Source organism: Solanum dulcamara, chromosome 6 (assembly GCF_947179165.1).
Source record: "Solanum dulcamara chromosome 6, daSolDulc1.2, whole genome shotgun sequence".
NCBI lineage: Eukaryota > Viridiplantae > Streptophyta > Magnoliopsida > Solanales > Solanaceae > Solanum > Solanum dulcamara.
In genome coordinates, this window is record NC_077242.1 from 69444067 (window position 1) to 69463095 (window position 19029).

General features: G+C 36.6%; 1 protein-coding gene across 1 annotated transcript; it reads left to right on the top strand.

Annotated features, from left to right (window-relative positions):
* Positions 1-11121: 11121 nt before the first annotated feature.
* LOC129892949 (probable protein phosphatase 2C 55) lies at positions 11122-11502 on the top strand. Its single transcript, XM_055968454.1, has one exon. It carries the CDS (start codon positions 11122-11124, stop codon positions 11500-11502), a length of 381 nt encoding a protein of 126 aa, XP_055824429.1.
* The last annotated feature ends 7527 nt before the right edge of the window (positions 11503-19029 follow it).

Below are 19029 nucleotides of genomic sequence, written 5' to 3' on the forward strand. Positions count from 1 at the left end.
GCCTGGTGTTTTGAGGATTGAGTGGAAGGGTATAAGTGGTTCTTACCCTACTATGGTTATTTCTTTCATCCGTGCTCAGAGATTGATTGATAGAGGGTGTTTGTCTTATTTAGCTTTCATCTGGGACACTAGTGTTGAGCCGCCTTCCATGGAGTTTATTCCCGTGGTTTAGGAGTTTGACATGTATTTACTACTGACCTTCTAGGTGTTCCTCTAGATAGAATATTGATTTTTCTATGGATGTGGAGCTGGGAATCAAGCTCATTTCCATCGCTCTGTATCATATGGCTCTGATAGTGTGTCACATTGGGGTGTTATTTGTGAAGAAGAAAGATGGGTCTATGAAGATGTGCATCGATTATAGATAATTGAACAAGGTGATTTTCAAGAACAAGCATCCTCTTCCCCGCATGATTGATTTGATTAGCTTCAGGGGAGCGGCGTTGTTCTCTAAGATACACTTGAGGATTGGCTATCATCAATTGAATATTAGGGCATCGAATATCCCTAAGACAGCTTTTCAGACCCATTATGGCCACTTTGACTTCTTAATGATATCTTTTGAGTTGACTAACACTCCAACAACGTTCATAGAGTTGATGAATGGGGTATTATGCCCATATTTAGACTCTTTTGTTATCATGTTCATTAATGACATCTTGGTGTATTCCAAGACTGAGAAGGTATCACGTTCTCTGCTTGAGGTTGGTGCTTCATAGGTCAAAGGATAAAACGTTATATGCAAAGTTCTCCAAGTTTGAGTTTTGGCTTGATTCGATGGCATTCTTAGGACACAAGGTGTCCAAGGAGGTTAATAAAGTGGACCTGGCAAGGATTGAGGCAGTTAGAGGTTGGACGAGGTCTATTTCTCCTACTAAGATTCAGAGTATTATGGGTTGGCGGGTCACTACAGAAGCTTCGTGCAGCGTTTCTCCTCTATTGTAGCCCCATTAACTAGATTGACTCAAAAGACTATGGGTTTCCATTATTTCGATGAGTGTGAGGCGAGATTTCAAAAGCTCAAGACTTTATTGACTTTAACTCCTACTATGACTCTACATGAGGAGGGTGTGGCCTTTACTATGTATTGTGATGCTTCTGGAGTTGGTTTAGGTAGAGTGTTGATGCAAAAAGGAAAAGTGATAGCCTATGATCCTAGACAGTTGAAGGCTCATGAGAAGAACTACCCTACTCACGATCCATAGTTGGCGGCGGTTATATTTGTGTTGAAGCTATGGTGTCACTACTTGTATAGGGTGCATTGTGAGGTTGACCAATCATAGGAGTCTTCAGAATATATTTAGTCAAAGAGATCTTAACTTGAGACAGCTTAAATGGCTTAAGTTGCTGAAAGCCTATGACATGACTATCTTGTATCATCTGGAAAAGGCCAACGTGGTGGCCGATGCTTTGAGTAGGAAAACTTCTAGCATGGTAAGTCTTGCCTCCATTCGATTTGAGGAGCAACCATTGGTGTGGGATGTTTAGAGACTAGCTAACAGCCTTATTCAATTGCAGATTTCAGAGGATAGTGGTGTTCTTGACTTTGTGGAGGAACATTCTTCTTTGGTTGAATAGATCTGTGAGTGGCAGTTTGAGGATGAGAAGTTGTGTATCATTCGAGATAAGGTGTTGAGAGGTGAAGCTAAGGAGGCGGTGCTCGATTCTAGGGGACTTTTGAGGATTAGGACCAAGATATGTGTGCCTAAGGGGGGTGTTTAGTTCGATTGATCTTAGAGAAGGCCTATTGTTCTAGGTACTCTATTCACTCGGGAGCGGCTAAGATTTACCATGACTTAAGTTAACAGTATTGGTGGTGCGACATGAAGAAGGAAATTATGGAGTTTGTGGCTAGGTGCTTTACTTGCCAATAGGTCGAGTATAAGCATCAACGACCTGGTGGTGTTTCTCACAAGATTCCTATTCCTACTTGGAAGTGAGAGCGTATCACCATGAATTTTGTGGTGGATTTGCCTCCTACCATGGGTGGTTATGATTCTATTTGGGTAGTTGTTGATAGATTGAACAATCGCCCATTTCATCCCTGTTAAGGTAAAGTACACGGCTGGCGGGAGCTTTAGTGCACCGGGCTGCCCTTTTTTATTTGATTTTCTTCGTTTATTTTGATATCCATTTAAAATAAACTTATTTTTAATACAAGGCATTTGGAATTAAATTTGAAATCAAATCAAAAGGGAAGACAAAGAAAATAAAAAGAGTAAATAAAATCAATAGAGAAATAAAAGAGAAAAGATAATGAATGAAGGTAAAAAACAATTAAGAAAAAAGTTTAAATACAAGGAAATTTATTTTTAAAAAAAATTATGTGTATTAACTTAATTTAAATACAAGATAAAGAAAATTAGAAGATTTAAAAAAGAATTAAATTTAAAAAAAAACTGAAAAATTATTTCTTTTAAAACAATTTTAAAAAATTAAGAAAATGACGTGGCAGACGTGTGTGTACAAATCAAGCCAACTTATTTAGTTGAAAGTGTCACGGCAGCACAAAAGGTGCATGAAAATACGAAAAAAAATGAGTACAGGGGTAATAAGATCCTAGTTAAGTTAAGGTGTATCGCTGGAATTTAAATCATAGTTCAAGGGATACTTGTGCATTATCCCGAATTTAATACAAGAAGTTGATAACTTAATTTGAGAATACTTGTTTGGTGCTTCAATACACTTGTTGAAATATTTGGTGCTCGAGAAAAAACTAAGATTACAAATTTGTTCATGGTAACTCTTGTGTTTCATAGCAATTTAGTCAAGACTCTCTTGAAGAAATAAGGAAAAAATATAAAAGCTTAGAAGTATACTATAGTAGATTAAGTATAAGCCTTTTTTTTTTGAGGGAACAGACCCTACACGAGGCTCCCACCTCTTGTGCACAGTCAGGGGTTGAGCATCACCCCCAAGCCTTAACATAAAATAAAACAGAAAAATACAAGGAGGGGAACATAAACCTTACCTCCGATCCTATGTTGGTTCATAAGTCGGCTAACCTATTAAGGTCGGCTAACTCATCCCCGTAGCAAAAGGAGCTATCTATAACTAGAAAGCAGTCAACCTATGAGAGGACTCCTCCCGATACAAGTCGACTAAGAAAGCATAAATGAGGGAGACTCTCCCCTTCCATGAAAAGACAAGAAAGTAACCTACACTAGTCCTATTCAACTATGCTACGTACCATATATAGCTAAATTGAAGAAGAACAAGTATATGAACCTTCTATCTTGCATGGGGTGAAGAAGCTCTTTTCATCTTTGCCCTTTTTCGTCTTGTCGTACCAAGTAAGTCCAAGGGAAGTATGCAACAGCATCGCAATCATGATTATCAGCTAAGGAGGATGAAACGAGAATTTTGCAGCTTCTGATGTTCCAGCAGCCTTGGATATTGGAGGGTTCTTGTGTGCCTGCACAGAATCCAGGAGGGTTGTTGCAGGTGTTGTATCATGGTATCTGTTGTCTGCATCTACAAGTGTAACCATGCACTTTGTAATCCCTGCATCTGCAAAGAAAAACAACCCTTTTGCCACTGCTGTTGCTGCAGCTGTAGCCCATCTGTTGCAGGTCTGTCTTGATGTTGCTTTATGTTCTAGTGAGTGGTTGTATGCTGAAGTACTTGTTCTTTGGGATTGTAGTTGTGTATTGTACCTGCACAAGTAAAAGAACAAGAAGAAAAATACCTCCAATACTTCTGCTCAGCAAACACTGTGCTGTGGTTCTGCAGGTCCATTGTGGACTTGTAGTTTGTCCTTGTATGCTGCATGTTGTTGGAGTTTTTGTGTGTTGTGGCTTGTAAACATGTCCCCAACTGTAACATGCTTTAATGTATCTCCAGATACCTGCAAATGCATAGAGACAAGCCAACAAGACCAAAAACAAATAGACACCAACCTCCTCATTATGCTCACGTCGGTTAACTTGTTCAAGGTCGTTCGACTAACGTTTCCAATTATCCATTTGAGGTGGAACTTCTTGAGCCTTGTAGTTACTATATTTTCTGTGTTCTTGCAACATTTGGAAGCCTTTTGTACAAGCTGGAATCTCCAAGTAGTGAATTGCTCCATTTGAAGACTTAAGTCGGCTAACTTTTTCAAGGTCGCTCGACTAACGTCTCCAATTATCCGTTTGGGATGAAACTTCTTGGGATTTGTAATTACAGTATTTTCTATGTTCTGGCAATATTTGGAGGCCTTTTGGACAAGCTGGAAGCTCCAAGTAGTGAAGTGCTTCATTTGGAGAGTTAAGTCGGCTAACTTTTTCAAAGTCGCTCGACTAACGTCTCCAATTATCCGTTTGAGGTAAAACTTCTTGGGCTTTGCAAATACTGTATTTTCTGTGTTCTTGCAACATTTGGAGGCCTTTTGGACAAGCTGGAAGCTCCAAGTAGTGAAGTGTTCCATTTGGAGACTTAATTCGGCTAACCTTTTCAAGGTCTCTCGACTAACGTCTCCAAATTTCCGTTTGAGCTGAAACTTCTTGGGATTTGCAACTACTGTATTTTCTGTATTCTTGCCTAGTTTGGAGTCAATTTGATGTTGCATGATGCTTTTGTTGGGGGCTGCAGCTGTGGCCTGTGCTGGAATTTTGATGGCTGTTGCTGCAGCTGTAGTCCATCTGTTGCAGGTATGTCTTGATGTTGCTTTATGTTCTAATGATTTATTGTATGCTGAAGAACTTGTTCTTGGAGGTTGCAGTTGTGTATTGTACCTGCACAAGTAAAAGAACAAGAAAAATTCTGCACAGCAAAAACTGTGCTGTAGTTTCTCCATGTATGCTGCAATTTGTTGGAATTCCAAGCTCAGTTGCTGACACTCCAGCACCAGCCCCTTGATGTAAGTTCTGGTTGTATGGAGGAATTCCACAAGCTGCAAACTCCAAATGGTGAAGTGCTCCATCCTTCCACTGCTGTAATATGCAGCACACATAGCTGGCCCTCCAACTGTGGATTGATATGTTGCATGTGTACAAGTTCCTGCACAGTCAAAAAGTAGAAGGAAAGGAAAGAAAAAGAAAAAGGCTACTCTAATCCTAGGTAGGTAAGATGCAGGGGAGACTCTCCCCTTTACAATGGTCCTAACTGTAGAACCTTCAAAGTGGTTATCACTAGTCATATTGATATCCAATTTGAAGAGTAAGTTAGAACATTGAAGATAAAAATAGTTCAAGGAGGTTGTTTGATCCTTTTTAATCTTTTTCTCCTGAAGCTTGCCATCCCTATCTTGTCCAGCTTGATATAGCCCTTGGTTTCTTGTGGAAGTTGTTGCATATTATAGAATTGTTGAGTATTGTCAAGCTTATGGCTGTGCTTAGAAAGAGTATCTGCAACAAAATTGGCTTCTCTGAATACATGTTTGCAATGAAAGTAGTCTAGTAACTGGACTAAATTCTGAAGTTCTTCCATGTATTTGTGTATGCTCCATGGAGGCTTGATATCTTGCTTCAACCACATAGTCAAAAGTTCTGAGTCCACCTCCAGTACCACTCTACTATAACCATGTTGAAGACACCAAAGGATGCCCATAGTAGCTGCCTGTACCTCAACTTGATTGTTGGTTCCATGTCCTAATGGAGTTGCAAATGCATATATCAAGTTACCCTTGTTGTAACAACCCCTAAAATATTGTATGTCGGTATTTCAATTCTCGATGAAAATAATACAGCCTCTGTATTATTTTGGGCATAACTCTTCATAGGTTGGTCCAAATTAGGTGATTCAAATTTCTGGGTAATCACAGCATCCTTACCTACAACTTTCATGAAGAACATAACTTCAAATTCGGAGTATAAGTAGGTCAACTAAATTAATCTTTGCAAGATATAGTGCTGTGATGGAATTGAGTGTTGATAGAAGAAAAATTCATATCTCACTGTAGGTTGCTCCAAATTGGTTGATTCTTGAACGATATAAAACTAGACTTCCATATCTACAATTCTTATGAAGACACCAAATCCTAATAAGGAATTTATCTTATTCAAACGCAGCTTCGAAAATGAGTATTCTGTTAAAAAGAACTCATCTTACCTACCATGAAAACATCTAGATGCATTTGACATCATGCATGACATAAATTGTCCTCCATTTAACATCATCCATGACATCAATATATTCCATTAAATTTTTAGATTTTTCTTTATAATTATTTTATTTATTGTTAGGTCCCTCTTTCCCACCTATAAATACCCACCTTATTTCCTCATTTTATTCATCAAGCTTTCTTAAGCATTTCTTCTCTCTATATACTTCTTCTCAAATATAGTTTTAGTTTTAGTAGTATAAAAATACTACTCCGGTTATTCTTATACTCCGGATAGTACACAAAACGCTCCGGCAAGAAGAAAAGGCTAGGGATCCAAGAGTATTCCAATTCGGAGTAAACCTTCGGATTTAAGGTATGTAAGGCTTTCATAGCATCGGATTGAGTTCGTCCATGCGCCCAATATTTAAATTCATTATAATTGAGTTATAGTTGAGTTTTATCCAAATCTTGAATTCTAAATGAATTAATTCTTCTTCTATTGAGTTAGATATATTTATGCATTAATATTATTATTATTGTTATCTCTCATATTATTGGAATTATTGTTCATGGCTACTTTCCCATGAATCCTAATTGATTTGATGTTCATGAATATTTTTACACATGTTTTGAGTAAAGATGTTGGCTTTTTATTATTTTTATTGATAAAAAGAGAGTTATATGAATTAATACTATATATGTATTTTATTGAGTTTTGAAAGAGCAAAAGAGTTGAATTTGAATGAATTTGAGAAAATGATATTTTGAGCAAGATGTTTTGATGAGATGAAAATGATGTTTTTGGAAGTATAATTATTGATGAACATGAAATGAGATGAGTTTGATGATTTAAATTAAAGTCCAATGAGACTAGATGATGAGTTTAATATGAGCACATATTTTGGGAGTAGTATTGAGCACCGAGTTGGGTAAGAGTTTAATTTACTCAAACCCCAGAACTATGTAGCCAGCGTAGGATGGAGGCTATGCCTCTTAAGTCCCAAAAAGAGGACTTTGATGAATGGATCCAAGATGGTGATGTCCTTTACCCTGGCAAGGTATTGGATGGATGTGGCAACGACATCGCTTCGTTGTATCATCGCTAGCTCATAAGTGATGGTTGTCGGTTAGAGAAACTCCCAACTGAGTAAGCATTGCTTATTACTATTATTTTTATTATTATATTTTAAACTTGCATTACATATTCATGTTGAGATGATGTTGAGTTCTGAGCTGAGTTTTATTGAGAGGAGTATCTTGATATCTGTCCTTACCTTCCTGCCATTTTACATACTCGTACATTCCACGTACTAACGTCATTCGACCTGCATCGTTTTATGATGCAGATACAGGTGTTAGAGATCCTCAACAGGCGCATCGTTGAAGATCATTTCTTTTCAGCTATTTGGTGAGTCCTTCTTGTATTCGAAGGAACTCCTTATCCTTTTATTATTGTTGAGTGTGATGTTTCTTTTGAGGTAGCCATGGACATGTCATTGGCACCATCTAAGAGTATTAGAGGCTTCATAGACAGAGTCTGATGATGTAATCGGAGTAGTTCTCCTTAGAAACTACTTCTTCTAATAATTATCTATTTTTCCTTTGATTATGACAAGCCCACATTAGTATTCTTAAGTCTTCCGCTGATGAATAAATAAGAAATGAGACCAAGTGGTTCTCTCAGAAGTCAGAAATGGTTTCTGAGTGCCGGCCACGCCTAGGGTACCCTCTCGGGTCGTGACACTTGTGGTCTCTCAATATTCCCCCTGCTCCAATCTTCCCAGGGTTGTCTAATGCACTCCCATCAGTATTTAACTTTACTATTGAAGGTGGAGGTCTGATCCACACAACTTTGATCACTTTAGTGTCATGTTGGCAATTTTCTACCATCAGAACCAGATCATTCCAACTCTTAGGCCACTTAATGTAAGGATAGACAGTGCTTATCAGCATGTACAGGTCCTTAGTAATGGAGAACTTAACTCTAGTAGAACTAGATTTCTTTCCTCCATATTTGCTTGCACATCTATTCTTCCATATATGCCAGCAAACAAAAATAGGAGTTGCCTGCAACATGAGCTTATGGACTGCATTATTGGGCTTAGAAGTCCACCACTTCATCAGGATGTTTCTCAGAGGCCAGTTGTCTTGCAGGATTCCCCAAGATCTGGAAAATTGCTGCCAAATATGTTTTGCTAAATTTCTAGAGGCAAATATATGGTCAACAGTATCCAATCCAGGCCTGTAGCAACAAGAGCATTCTGCTGGTTCAGCTCCAAATTGAACTAGTTTTTCATTGGTTGGAAGTTTCAATCTGAGTGCTCTCCATAGTAAAAAGGACACCTTGAAAGGAATGTTAGTGTGCCAAGTGCAACTATCAGTCAAGCTCTTACATTTGTGCTTTCTAACTTGTTCCCAAGAAGATTTGGAAGTGAAATTACCATGAGATGTTAGTTTCCAGCATGCTTTATCAGCTATGTTGGGATGATAATATACCTTAGTGTTAAGGATCTGAAACACAAGCTGAGGAGGGGCATATTTTCTGATTTTCTGCACATTCCATTCCCCATTCATAAGGTATTCAGAGACTGTAGTATTATTGAGCCTAGGTAGATAGTTATTGTGATAAGCAAGGGGTCCAATACCCATCCAATCATCCCACCAAAAGCTGCATGTACCTGAATTGATATGCCAATGTATATGAGGCTCAATATTAATTTTATTTGCCATCATATGCTTCCACATAAGAGATTGACCTGTGTTCCATTTTTTTATCACCGGATATGCTCTTTGGCAATACTTAGCCTTTAAGAATTCTCCCCATAAAGTCTTCTTGGATCTAAAAGTCCACCACTGTTTGTATTGTAAGGCCAGACACACATCTTGTATGTTTTTCATACCAATACCCCCTTTCTCCACAGGGTAGCTGAGTGTCTCCCAAGAAGCCCAGTGGTACTTCCTCTTTTCTTTGTCCCATCCCCAGAAAAAATCTGCCATAAGGGCTTTAATTTGTTTGAGGGTAGTGACTGTAGGGATGATTGCTGAAAGCAAGTGAATTGGAAGTGATTGCAACACTGATTTGACAAGAGTAGCTCTTCCCCCATAGCTCAATATTTTGGCCTGCCATCCTCTAATCTTGGAGATCACTTTGGATACCATACTTGTAAAGTAAATGATCCTTTGACGCCCAATATATAAGGGACATCCTAAATATGTAATAGGGCCATGAGTTGATTTGAAACCAGTGATAGAAGTGACCCTCTCATTAGTAGCTGGATCAGTATTCAAAGGGATCATACATTGACTCTTGTCTTTGTTAACAAGCTGTCCTGATGTATGTTCATACAACTGCAGAGTCTTCATGATCAACTTGAGAGAATACTTAGAGGTTGAGGTGAAAATAATTACATCATCAGCAAAGCTCAAGTGATTAATTAGAGGACCCTTCTTTTCCATGTGAAAACCTTTGTACAAATAGTGTTGATGAAGGTTGTTGAGAAGTCTTGACAGCACCTCAGCACCTAAAATAAATAGGGCTGGAGACAAAGGATCTCCCTGTTTGAGGCCTCTTGTAGAATGAAAGAAACCATGCCTACCTCCATTCACAATAACTGAGTACCAGTTGTTAGCCATTAACCTCCAAACCATGTCAATGAATACTTCTCCAAAACCCATTCTTCTCATCACTAGACATATAAATGACCAAGACACCCTGCCATAGGCTTTGGCCATGTCTAACTTGATAACAACATTGTCTCCAATCTTTGGTTGTTTTATTCCATGAATGATCTCTTGCAATTTGGGGCCTTTAAAATCAAAACGACAACACTGTTCTTGATATCTCTCTTGCAAGTATTTCAGACACGATTAATAGCAAATACATATAATTACATGGTTAAGAAGCAATAAGGACAGTATTGATGGATGATCATAGTTGGATCTAAAGTTAAACATAATTCTACTAGTGTCTCTTCAGGTGAAAATAATTTAAAAGGCCTTTTGATATGGAAAAGGTTATCCTTAACTTTGTCTAGAAAAGCTAAAGAACAAATATGTTGTGTTAGTGTTGTTTCATTATTCTTGGAAATAGGAACTTGCTTTAAGGCTTCGTAGAATTCTAATATTGGCCATCTACCTGTGTATTCATAACCATAGATTTGTATATAGAAATCATGGGTGCATTGATGAATAATCCAATATCTTGGATTGCTACCATGGCTAGGAAATTAATCTCCTTGATATTACGTAATTGGACAATGATTTAATATTTTGGGTTTGATCAAATTTTATACAACATAGCAATCCAAGGTAAAGTTGGACTAGGATTCTTCTTAACCAACTTTTGACACAAATACGTTTAAGATTCGGATTACTTTTTATTTTTTAACAACATACGTTTCTTCTTTGGTTAATTAAACTATTTGACTATTATTGTGAAATTAGAAACGTGGGAATGTTGAATTATATCTTTTAATTGTAAGGTCTTCCAAATTCCAAGTCCAAAAACAAATCAATATTATGCTATTCCTATATAGACTCTTTTCGGGCAACGGCAGTGAAACAATTAATTCTAAATTATTATTTTTTAAATTTTTAATTTTTAAAAATATTTTTATATTTATTATTTTAATGGTTAAATTTATTTTTTCCACTCATTTTCTTGTAAAATATGTCATAGTACCCAAATATATCTTTTACACATACAAAAAATTACCATATAGCCATAAAAAAATTAGTTTTAAATATTTTTTTCTCTTTTCCCATTCACACTTTTTCTTTTTATTTCTCATATTTTTACACTAAAAAAATGAAAGAAAAAATTAAATAAGAATAAGAAACTCAAATAATGATAAGCAGACAAATCTATAACGAAGATATTTAAAGCTCAAATTAGTTATTGCATTTAAAGAAGTCAAAAAGAAAATCATGTGTAAGAAAAATCAAATATACCCTGAACTTTGCTAGAAGGACCATACATACTCATACATGAATTTTTCTAAAATTTAAAATTAATGTTTTCACTTTCATTAGATGAAAATGGTATATGTGAGTCACTTTTGTAACGGCGGGGGTATATGTGAGCTATTCTTGTAGCTATGAGGGTATATGTAAGCCACTTTTGTAACAAGAGATATATTATCTTTCAATTGGGGAAGTGCAAGGATAATCCTAGTATTGCTCAGGAGATGAAATTAATCATCGAGAAAGATGGTATTTTGATCGTTGGGACGGATAGAACGCTTGATAATATGAATAAAAGTGAAATTGAGGTAAATGTTCGAAAAGGGATTGATCGAAAGTTGAAAGCAGAGGAGTTGGTTAGAAAAATTGGAAAGGTTGCATTGTATAACTCATTTGATAGATTTGCAGATACACCATATGCAAGTGCAGCTAAAAGGGAACGCCTTAGTCATATACGCAAAGGAGGAAAAATTGATGACATTACTGTTATTGTAGCTTTATATCAATTAAGGTGAACATTTTGTATAACAAATTAAGCTGAAGCACAAAATGCTATGTGCATACACTTTTACTGTAAATTGTGTTAGAGGGGAGAAAGCACCACAACTAAAGTTTGATATGATGAAAATAATGAAAATAAATTGGACACGAGAATTTTACGTGGAAACCTCTCTAACTGATAGAGGAGAAAAACCACGGGGTAGAAGGATCTCACTAATTTAATATGGAGTACACAGCTCTCAAATACAAGGAGAAAACAACAATTAATACTTCTCTCTTATAAAAGGAACAACTACTAAAGAGGACACTCAAGACTACAATATTTATCTTGATGTATAACTCTTTTTGTATTTTTACTCTCTCTTTCTGGGTTTTTAGGATGATCTAAATGAGGGCAAGAGGCCCTCTATTTATAGAAGGATGAAACGCGTAAACGCGTTAATTAAAAGAAAAGTTGGGCAGTACACGTTTTCTGTTTTTCAACAAAAACGTGTTGTTCCCCTTTTGCCTTTTCAACTTTTCTTATTCTCTTTTTGACTTTTTCTTTTCTTCTTTTTCTTCCTCCTTTTTTTGACTTCTCTGTCTTCTCTGTTTTCTTTCATTCTCCCACTTGAAGATTTAATTGAGAATCAATTAAGTCTTCACACCATTTTTGCTACCCAATTACTGCAATGTTACGTTTCTACTAGGCCAATAGAAGATCGACACCATATGAACTTGATACTGTTGATTGGTTTTGTAAACATATCTGTCAGGTTGTCATTAGTGTGAATTTTCTGAATGTCCACACTGCCTTCTTCCACCTTCTCACGAACAAAGTGATACTGAACTCGTATGTGCTTTGTCCTTGAATGAAATGTCGGATTTTTTGCAAGATGCAAAGCGCTCTGACTGTCACAAAATAAAGCAAACTTCTCTTGTTTGTGCCCGAGCTCCTCCAATAACATCTGCATCCATATTGCCTCTTTGCTAGCTTGTGTAGCTGCTACATATTCTGCTTCCGTCGTAGATGTAGCCACGATAGAATATAGTTTTGAAACCCAGCTTACAGCTCCTCCAACAAGAGTAAACACATAACCTGTGGTGGACTTACTTTTATCAAGATCACCTACATAATCTGAATTAACATAACCTTTAGCAGTAAAGTCTGATCCTCCATAACACATTGTAATATCTGAGGTACCCTTGATGTATCTCATGATCCTCTTAACAGTATTCCAATGCTCTCTACCAGGATTAGCCATGTATCGACTAACCACTCCCACTACTTGTGCAATGTCAGGTCTTGTACATACCATGTCGAACATTAAACTTCCCACTGCTGATGCATACGGTACTCGAGACATCTCCATCCTCTCTGCTTCATTGCTAGGGCTCATACTTGAGGATAACTTGAAATTAATAGGAAGTGGGGTAGAAATTGACTTACGGTCTTGCATCTTGAAGCGTCTCAAGATTTTCTTCAAGTAGTTCTTTTGAGAAAGCCAAATCTTCCTATTATTTCTGTCTCGGTGAATTTGCATCCCTAGAATCTTGTTTGCTGGTCCTAAATCCTTTATTTCAAACTCCCTAGCCAACTGTGCCTTTAAATTTATGAGACGATCTTTGTTGGGGCCTTCTACCAACATGTCGTTAACATACAACAACAAAATAACAAAATCGTCATCACCAAATCTCTTGTAATAAACACAAAGATCTGAACTATGTCTGTTGTATCCAAGGCTTATAATGAAGGAATCAAATCTCTTATACCAACATCTCGGTGCCCGTTTGAGATCGTATAGAGATTTGTTCAACCTGCAAACCAAGTTCTCTTTTCCCTGTTCTTCAAAACCTTCTGATTGGAGGATATAAATTTTTTCTTCAAGCTCTCCATGAAGAAATGCAGTTTTGACATCTAACTGCTCTAAGTACAAGTCAAATGCAGCAAACATCGCCAGGACCACTAGAATTATTGTGAGTCGAACCACTAGAGAAAATATCTCATTGAAGTCGATACCTTCTTTCTGAGCGAATCCTTTCACCACCAATCTTGTACGATATTTCTCCACTTGATCATTACCATTGCGTTTGATCTTGTAGACCCATTTGTTTCTAATGGCCTTCCTTCCTTGTGGTAATTGAACAAGATCCCATATTTTATTTTTATGGAGAGCTTCAATTTCTTCTTGCATTGCTGCCACCCACAGAGATGATTCTTGGCCTTTCATAGCCTCGTGAAAAGTTGAAGGCTCTCCATCTTCTGTTAGTAGACAGTATGCAATATTACTCTCCATAGAATAATCTGAGTGCTAAGCTGGTTCTCTTCTCTCCCTAGTTGACCGTCGAACTTCTGGAGTTTCGATCTCAGCTTGCTCTTGTTCTTCGTGCTCTGGTGCTGCTTCAGAAGAAACTGGAACTTCTTCTATTTCTTCAACTTCAACTGTAGTAGTCTCTGATTTTTCTTTTGAAGTGCTACCTTCTTTTTCTTGTATCTTGTTTTCAACAAATACAACATCCCTACTGATTACCATCTTGCGGGCTGTGGGATCCCATAAGCGATACCTCTTGACTCCATCAGCATACCCTAAGAAAATGCATTTCCTGGATTTTGGATCCAACTTTGATTTTTCTTGGGTGTTGTACATAACATAAGCAGGACTTCCGAATATATGTAAGCGAGAATAATCAGCTGGTTTTCCTGTCCACATCTCCATTGGCGTTTTTAGATCAATTGTAGTTGATGGTGACCGATTGATCACATAACAGGCGGTTTTGATTGCTTCTGCCCAAAATGGTTTTTCCAACCCTGCAGTTGCCAACATAGCTCTTGTCCGTTCCAATAAGGTTCTGTTTATCCGCTCTGCTACTCCATTTTGTTGTGGAGTATATGCCACCGTGAACTATCGTCTAATACCTTCTTGTTTACAGAAGATATTAAATTCATCACCAGTGTATTCTCCTCCATTATTTGTCCTCAAACACTTGATCTTTTTCTCAGATTCAAGTTCCACCTGCGCTTTGAATTCTTTTAAAACTGAAAAAACATCTGCCTTCCTCTTGATTGGATACACCCAACTTTTCCTGGAGTAATTGTCGATAAATGACATGAAATATTTCGCTTCTCCTAAAGACTCCACCGGTGCTTGCCAGACATCAGAGTGAAACAGATCTAGTATTTCCTTGCTTTTAGCAGAGGAACTGCTAAACTTCAGTCTATTTTTCTTACTGGTAACACAATGCTCACAAAAGGGTAGTGAAACCTTTTTGAGCCCTGAAAGAAGTTTTTGCTCAGCAAGAATCTTCAAACCTCATTCCGACATATGGCCAAGTTTATGATGCCACATCATCGTTGATTCTTCAAATGAACTTGCTGACGCGGTTGATGCTTCTCCTTCTTGGTGTGTTTCACCTTTAAGCACATATAGGTTTGCCGCAAGTTTTTTCGCTTTCATCACTACAAGCGCTCCTTTGGATATTCTCATGACTCCACCATGAGTCTTATATGAACATCCGTTATTATCTAGTTGTCCTAAAGACAATAGATTCTTCTTCAAGTCTTTTACATATCGTACCTCCTGGATGGTGCGTACCGTGCCATCATACATTTTTATTTTGATGGACCCAATACCAATAACATCCAAAGCATGATCGTTTCCCATGAACACAAATCCTCTAGAGATAGGTTTATATTGATGGAACCATTCTCTCCGGAAAGTCATGTGCCATGTTGCTCCTGTGTCCATGATCCAGACATCAACGAAATATTTTTTGCCTTCATTATTTGATATTGCCTCACTACATAAAATATCGCCATCATCCGAGGTACATGCAACATTCCCTTGAGCATTTGATGGCTCAGGGTTTTCACTCTTCTTCTTGAACCGACAATCTTTCTTGAAGTGTCCTTTCTTGCCACAGTTGTAGCACTTGATATTCTTCTTACTTCTTGATTGAGATCTGCCATGATTGTGACTCCCACTAGGGCCACGTTCCGTTGGTCTTCCTCTCATCATCATCAAAGCTTCAGCTTGCTGCGAACTTGCTTGTCTGTCTTCCTTGTTTTTGCGCCAATTTTCTTCTTCCAAGACAGCGGCTGCAATTTTATCAAAAACTAGACTATCTGTATTGTTCGCCAGGTTGATGATGAGTTGATCATACGAGTCAGACAGACTTTGAAGTAGAAGCTCTACACGTTCAGTACCCTCTATTTTGCAACTTATTATTGTAAGTTGCGAAAATAGAGTATTCAAAGTATTGATGTGTTCAGTAACTAACATGGACTCTGTCATTCGAAGAGTATACAATCTTCTTTTTAAGAAGATTTTATTATGTAAAGACTTGGCCTCATACAACCCCGTAAGAGTATCTCATATTTCCTTCGTCGTCCGCTTTTCCGCCACACTAGACAATACTTGATCAGCTAGTGCCAAGTGTAGATCAGCAACTGCGTTGCTTTCTATGTCGTTCCACTTGCTGTCATCAACAAAGTTTGTGGGCCTGCCTTCAATTGCAGCTAAGCAATTGTCTTTTCTCAGTATTGCTTTTATTTTCATTTTCCACAATGAGAAATTAGTCCCATTGAATTTCTCAACGTCAAATTTTATTGTACTCGACATTGTTATTTGCTTCACATCCTTCTGGATCATTTTTGAATATTTTTGCGAACAATCGTGACAAACTGTACCGTCACCAAATTTTACTATTCATGTGAATAGTACTATTCACCGAATTTTACTATTCACGAAAAGTTATTATTCACAGATAGTACATTCGCATAAAATAGACAGAATAATTGAGGGCTCTGATACCACTGTTAGAGGGGAGGAAGCACCACAACTAAAATTTGATATGATGAAATTAATGAAAATAAATTGGACACGAGAATTTTACGTGGAAACCTCTCTAACTGATAGAGGAGAAAAACCACGGGGTAAAAGGATCTCACTATTTTAATATGGAGTACACATCTCTCAAATACAAAGAGAAAACAACAATTAATACTGCTCTCTTATAAAAGGAACAACTACTAAAGAGGACACCCAAGACTACAATATTTATCTTGGTGTATAACTCTCTTTGTATCTTTACTCTCTCTTTCTGGGTTTTTAGGATGATCTAAATGAGGGCAAGAGGCCCTCTATTTATAGGAGGATGAAACGCGTAAACGCGTTAATTAAAAGAAAAGTTAGGCAGTACACGTTTTCTGTTTTTCAACAAAAACTTGTTGTTCCCCTTTTGCCTTTTCAACTTTTCTTATTCTCTTTTTGACTTTTTCTTTTCTTCTTTTTCTTCCTCCTTTTTTTGACTTCTCTGTTTTCTTTCAAATTGAAATGTTATATATATTGGAGTTAGATTACACAGTATATTGTAACTACTTTGCTATTGTTACTAATTTCATAAAGTTTTGCAAGATTTATTTAAGATTTATTTAATGGACAAATTAAAATGCGATGATATTGTTGTCCTTTTATTTTATTTCATAAATAACGTAGTGTTCATCTTAACAATGCGATGATAAGTTGGTCATGTAACTGTTCTTGATCTTCACAATGAGTTTAACCTTTCTTTTCAGATGTTTTGAAACACATTTAGTGTATATTGATTACTTTCAGACAATTGATTTAAGTTTTTCTTAAATGTTTGGAATGCTCATCTAGTTTAGCTTCCACAAGTCATATTGAGTTAATTCTTTATTCTATATTCAGCTAGGTCAAGGGTTCGCTTGGGACTAACAATGGTTTTCGAATGTCGGACACGTTTAAGGTATAGACTCGGAGCGTGACAACATGCATATTTGATGTGCTTAGTTTCTTAACTTTTTCATACTAAGTACAAAACTTCCTATTATGTCAGTTATTTGTGAAAACTAGTGGCAGATTAGGATTATCAATAAGAGAGTTCGAAAAATTAAAAATATAGTATCTGAAATTTGAACTTATAACCTCAAAATAAATTTTGAACCTTCTAAATCACTGAGTCAGTCTTTAATTTTATATTCAGAGGATTCAAAATATATATATATACATAAAAAAAATACCTTATATATACGGTGTTAGTTTTTGCCGAGGGGTTCAGATCAACCCCTCGCGACCCCCTTAGATTCCCCCACTAGCAGCTTTCTATAGAAGTCTTTTTTGACTCCATCTCCATGTACTTGTTTATGCTATTAGCCAAAGTCTGTATAATTTATTCCTAAAGATTCTTTTTTTAATCTTGTATTGTCTAGTATTAAATTTCCTAATAGGTAATTTAACCACATATAAATATATATATATATATATAAAAGTAATACAGAAAATTAGGTGATATTGTTGGAACTTGAAAGTTTACATAGATATTTCATGTGGCTAGTTTCTTAGCAGCCCTTTTCTCATTTTGCTTTTCTTAGGGTGTGTGTGGTATGAAGGAAAATGTTTTCGAAAAATATTTTTCAATTTTCTTTTTTAAAATTTCTAAATTCTTTTACCCCCTACCCCGGCACCTCTACCCCCAAACTAGCCCCCAGCCCCCCCCCCCCCAAAAAAAAAAATATTAAAATTTAAAAAAATTATTTTTGAAAAATACTTTAAATTTTAAAAAATTCAATTCCCTCACCCCTCTGAACATCACGACCCCCCCCCCCCTTACATACACACAAAATAAAAATAATTAAAAATTTATTTTTGAAATTTCAAAATTTTAAAATTTCATTTTTTTATCCCACCTCTACCTCGACCCCCATACCTCCCTTCCCCCACAAGAAAACTTAAAAGTTTATTTTTGAAATATATTTTGAATTTAGAAAATTTTATTTTTTTACCCCATTTCTATCTCGACCCCCCTACCAGCTCCCCTCCCCCACAAAAAAAATTTAAAAGTTTATTTTTGAAAAATATTTTAAATTATGAAAATTTCATTTTTCTTACTCCACCCCTAACCCCGACCCCTCCCCCCCCCCCCCAAAAAAAAAAAAAATTATTTTTAAAAAAAATCAAATTTCGATTTGAAAGTTAGGATTGAGGGTTGTATACCAATTTGAATGTCGATTCTCGGATCGAAAGTCGGGTCAGCTCCAAGGTCGGAGATTGGGGTTGAATTCCATATCAATCATCATGGTTGGATCCCGAATTGATTGTCGGGGTCGAATTTCGATTCGAATGTCGGGGTCAGGTCTCGAATCAATTAATGAAGTTGATTTTCATGTCAAAAACTATTTTTCTAAAACATATTTTCTACTCTCTAGCTAATAATAAAAGATATTTTCTGGAAAATATTTTTCGTTCACCAATCAAATAATAAAAAATATTTTCTAGTCACCAACCAAACATGAGAAAATAAGTTAGAAACCAACTTATTTTCCAAAAAACATTCTCCATGGAAAACACTTTCCTTCATACCAAACATACCCTTAGCCTTTTTTTTTTAGAAGTTTCCATGTACTTGTTTATGCAACTTGCCCAAGGGGGAGAAAAATCAGATGGGACACTTGTCTAGGAAAGTACATAGATACTTGGAAGACCTAGTCAATGGTAAATATATATATATATTCTCACCCCTGAAAAAAAAAAGCACATGGAAGA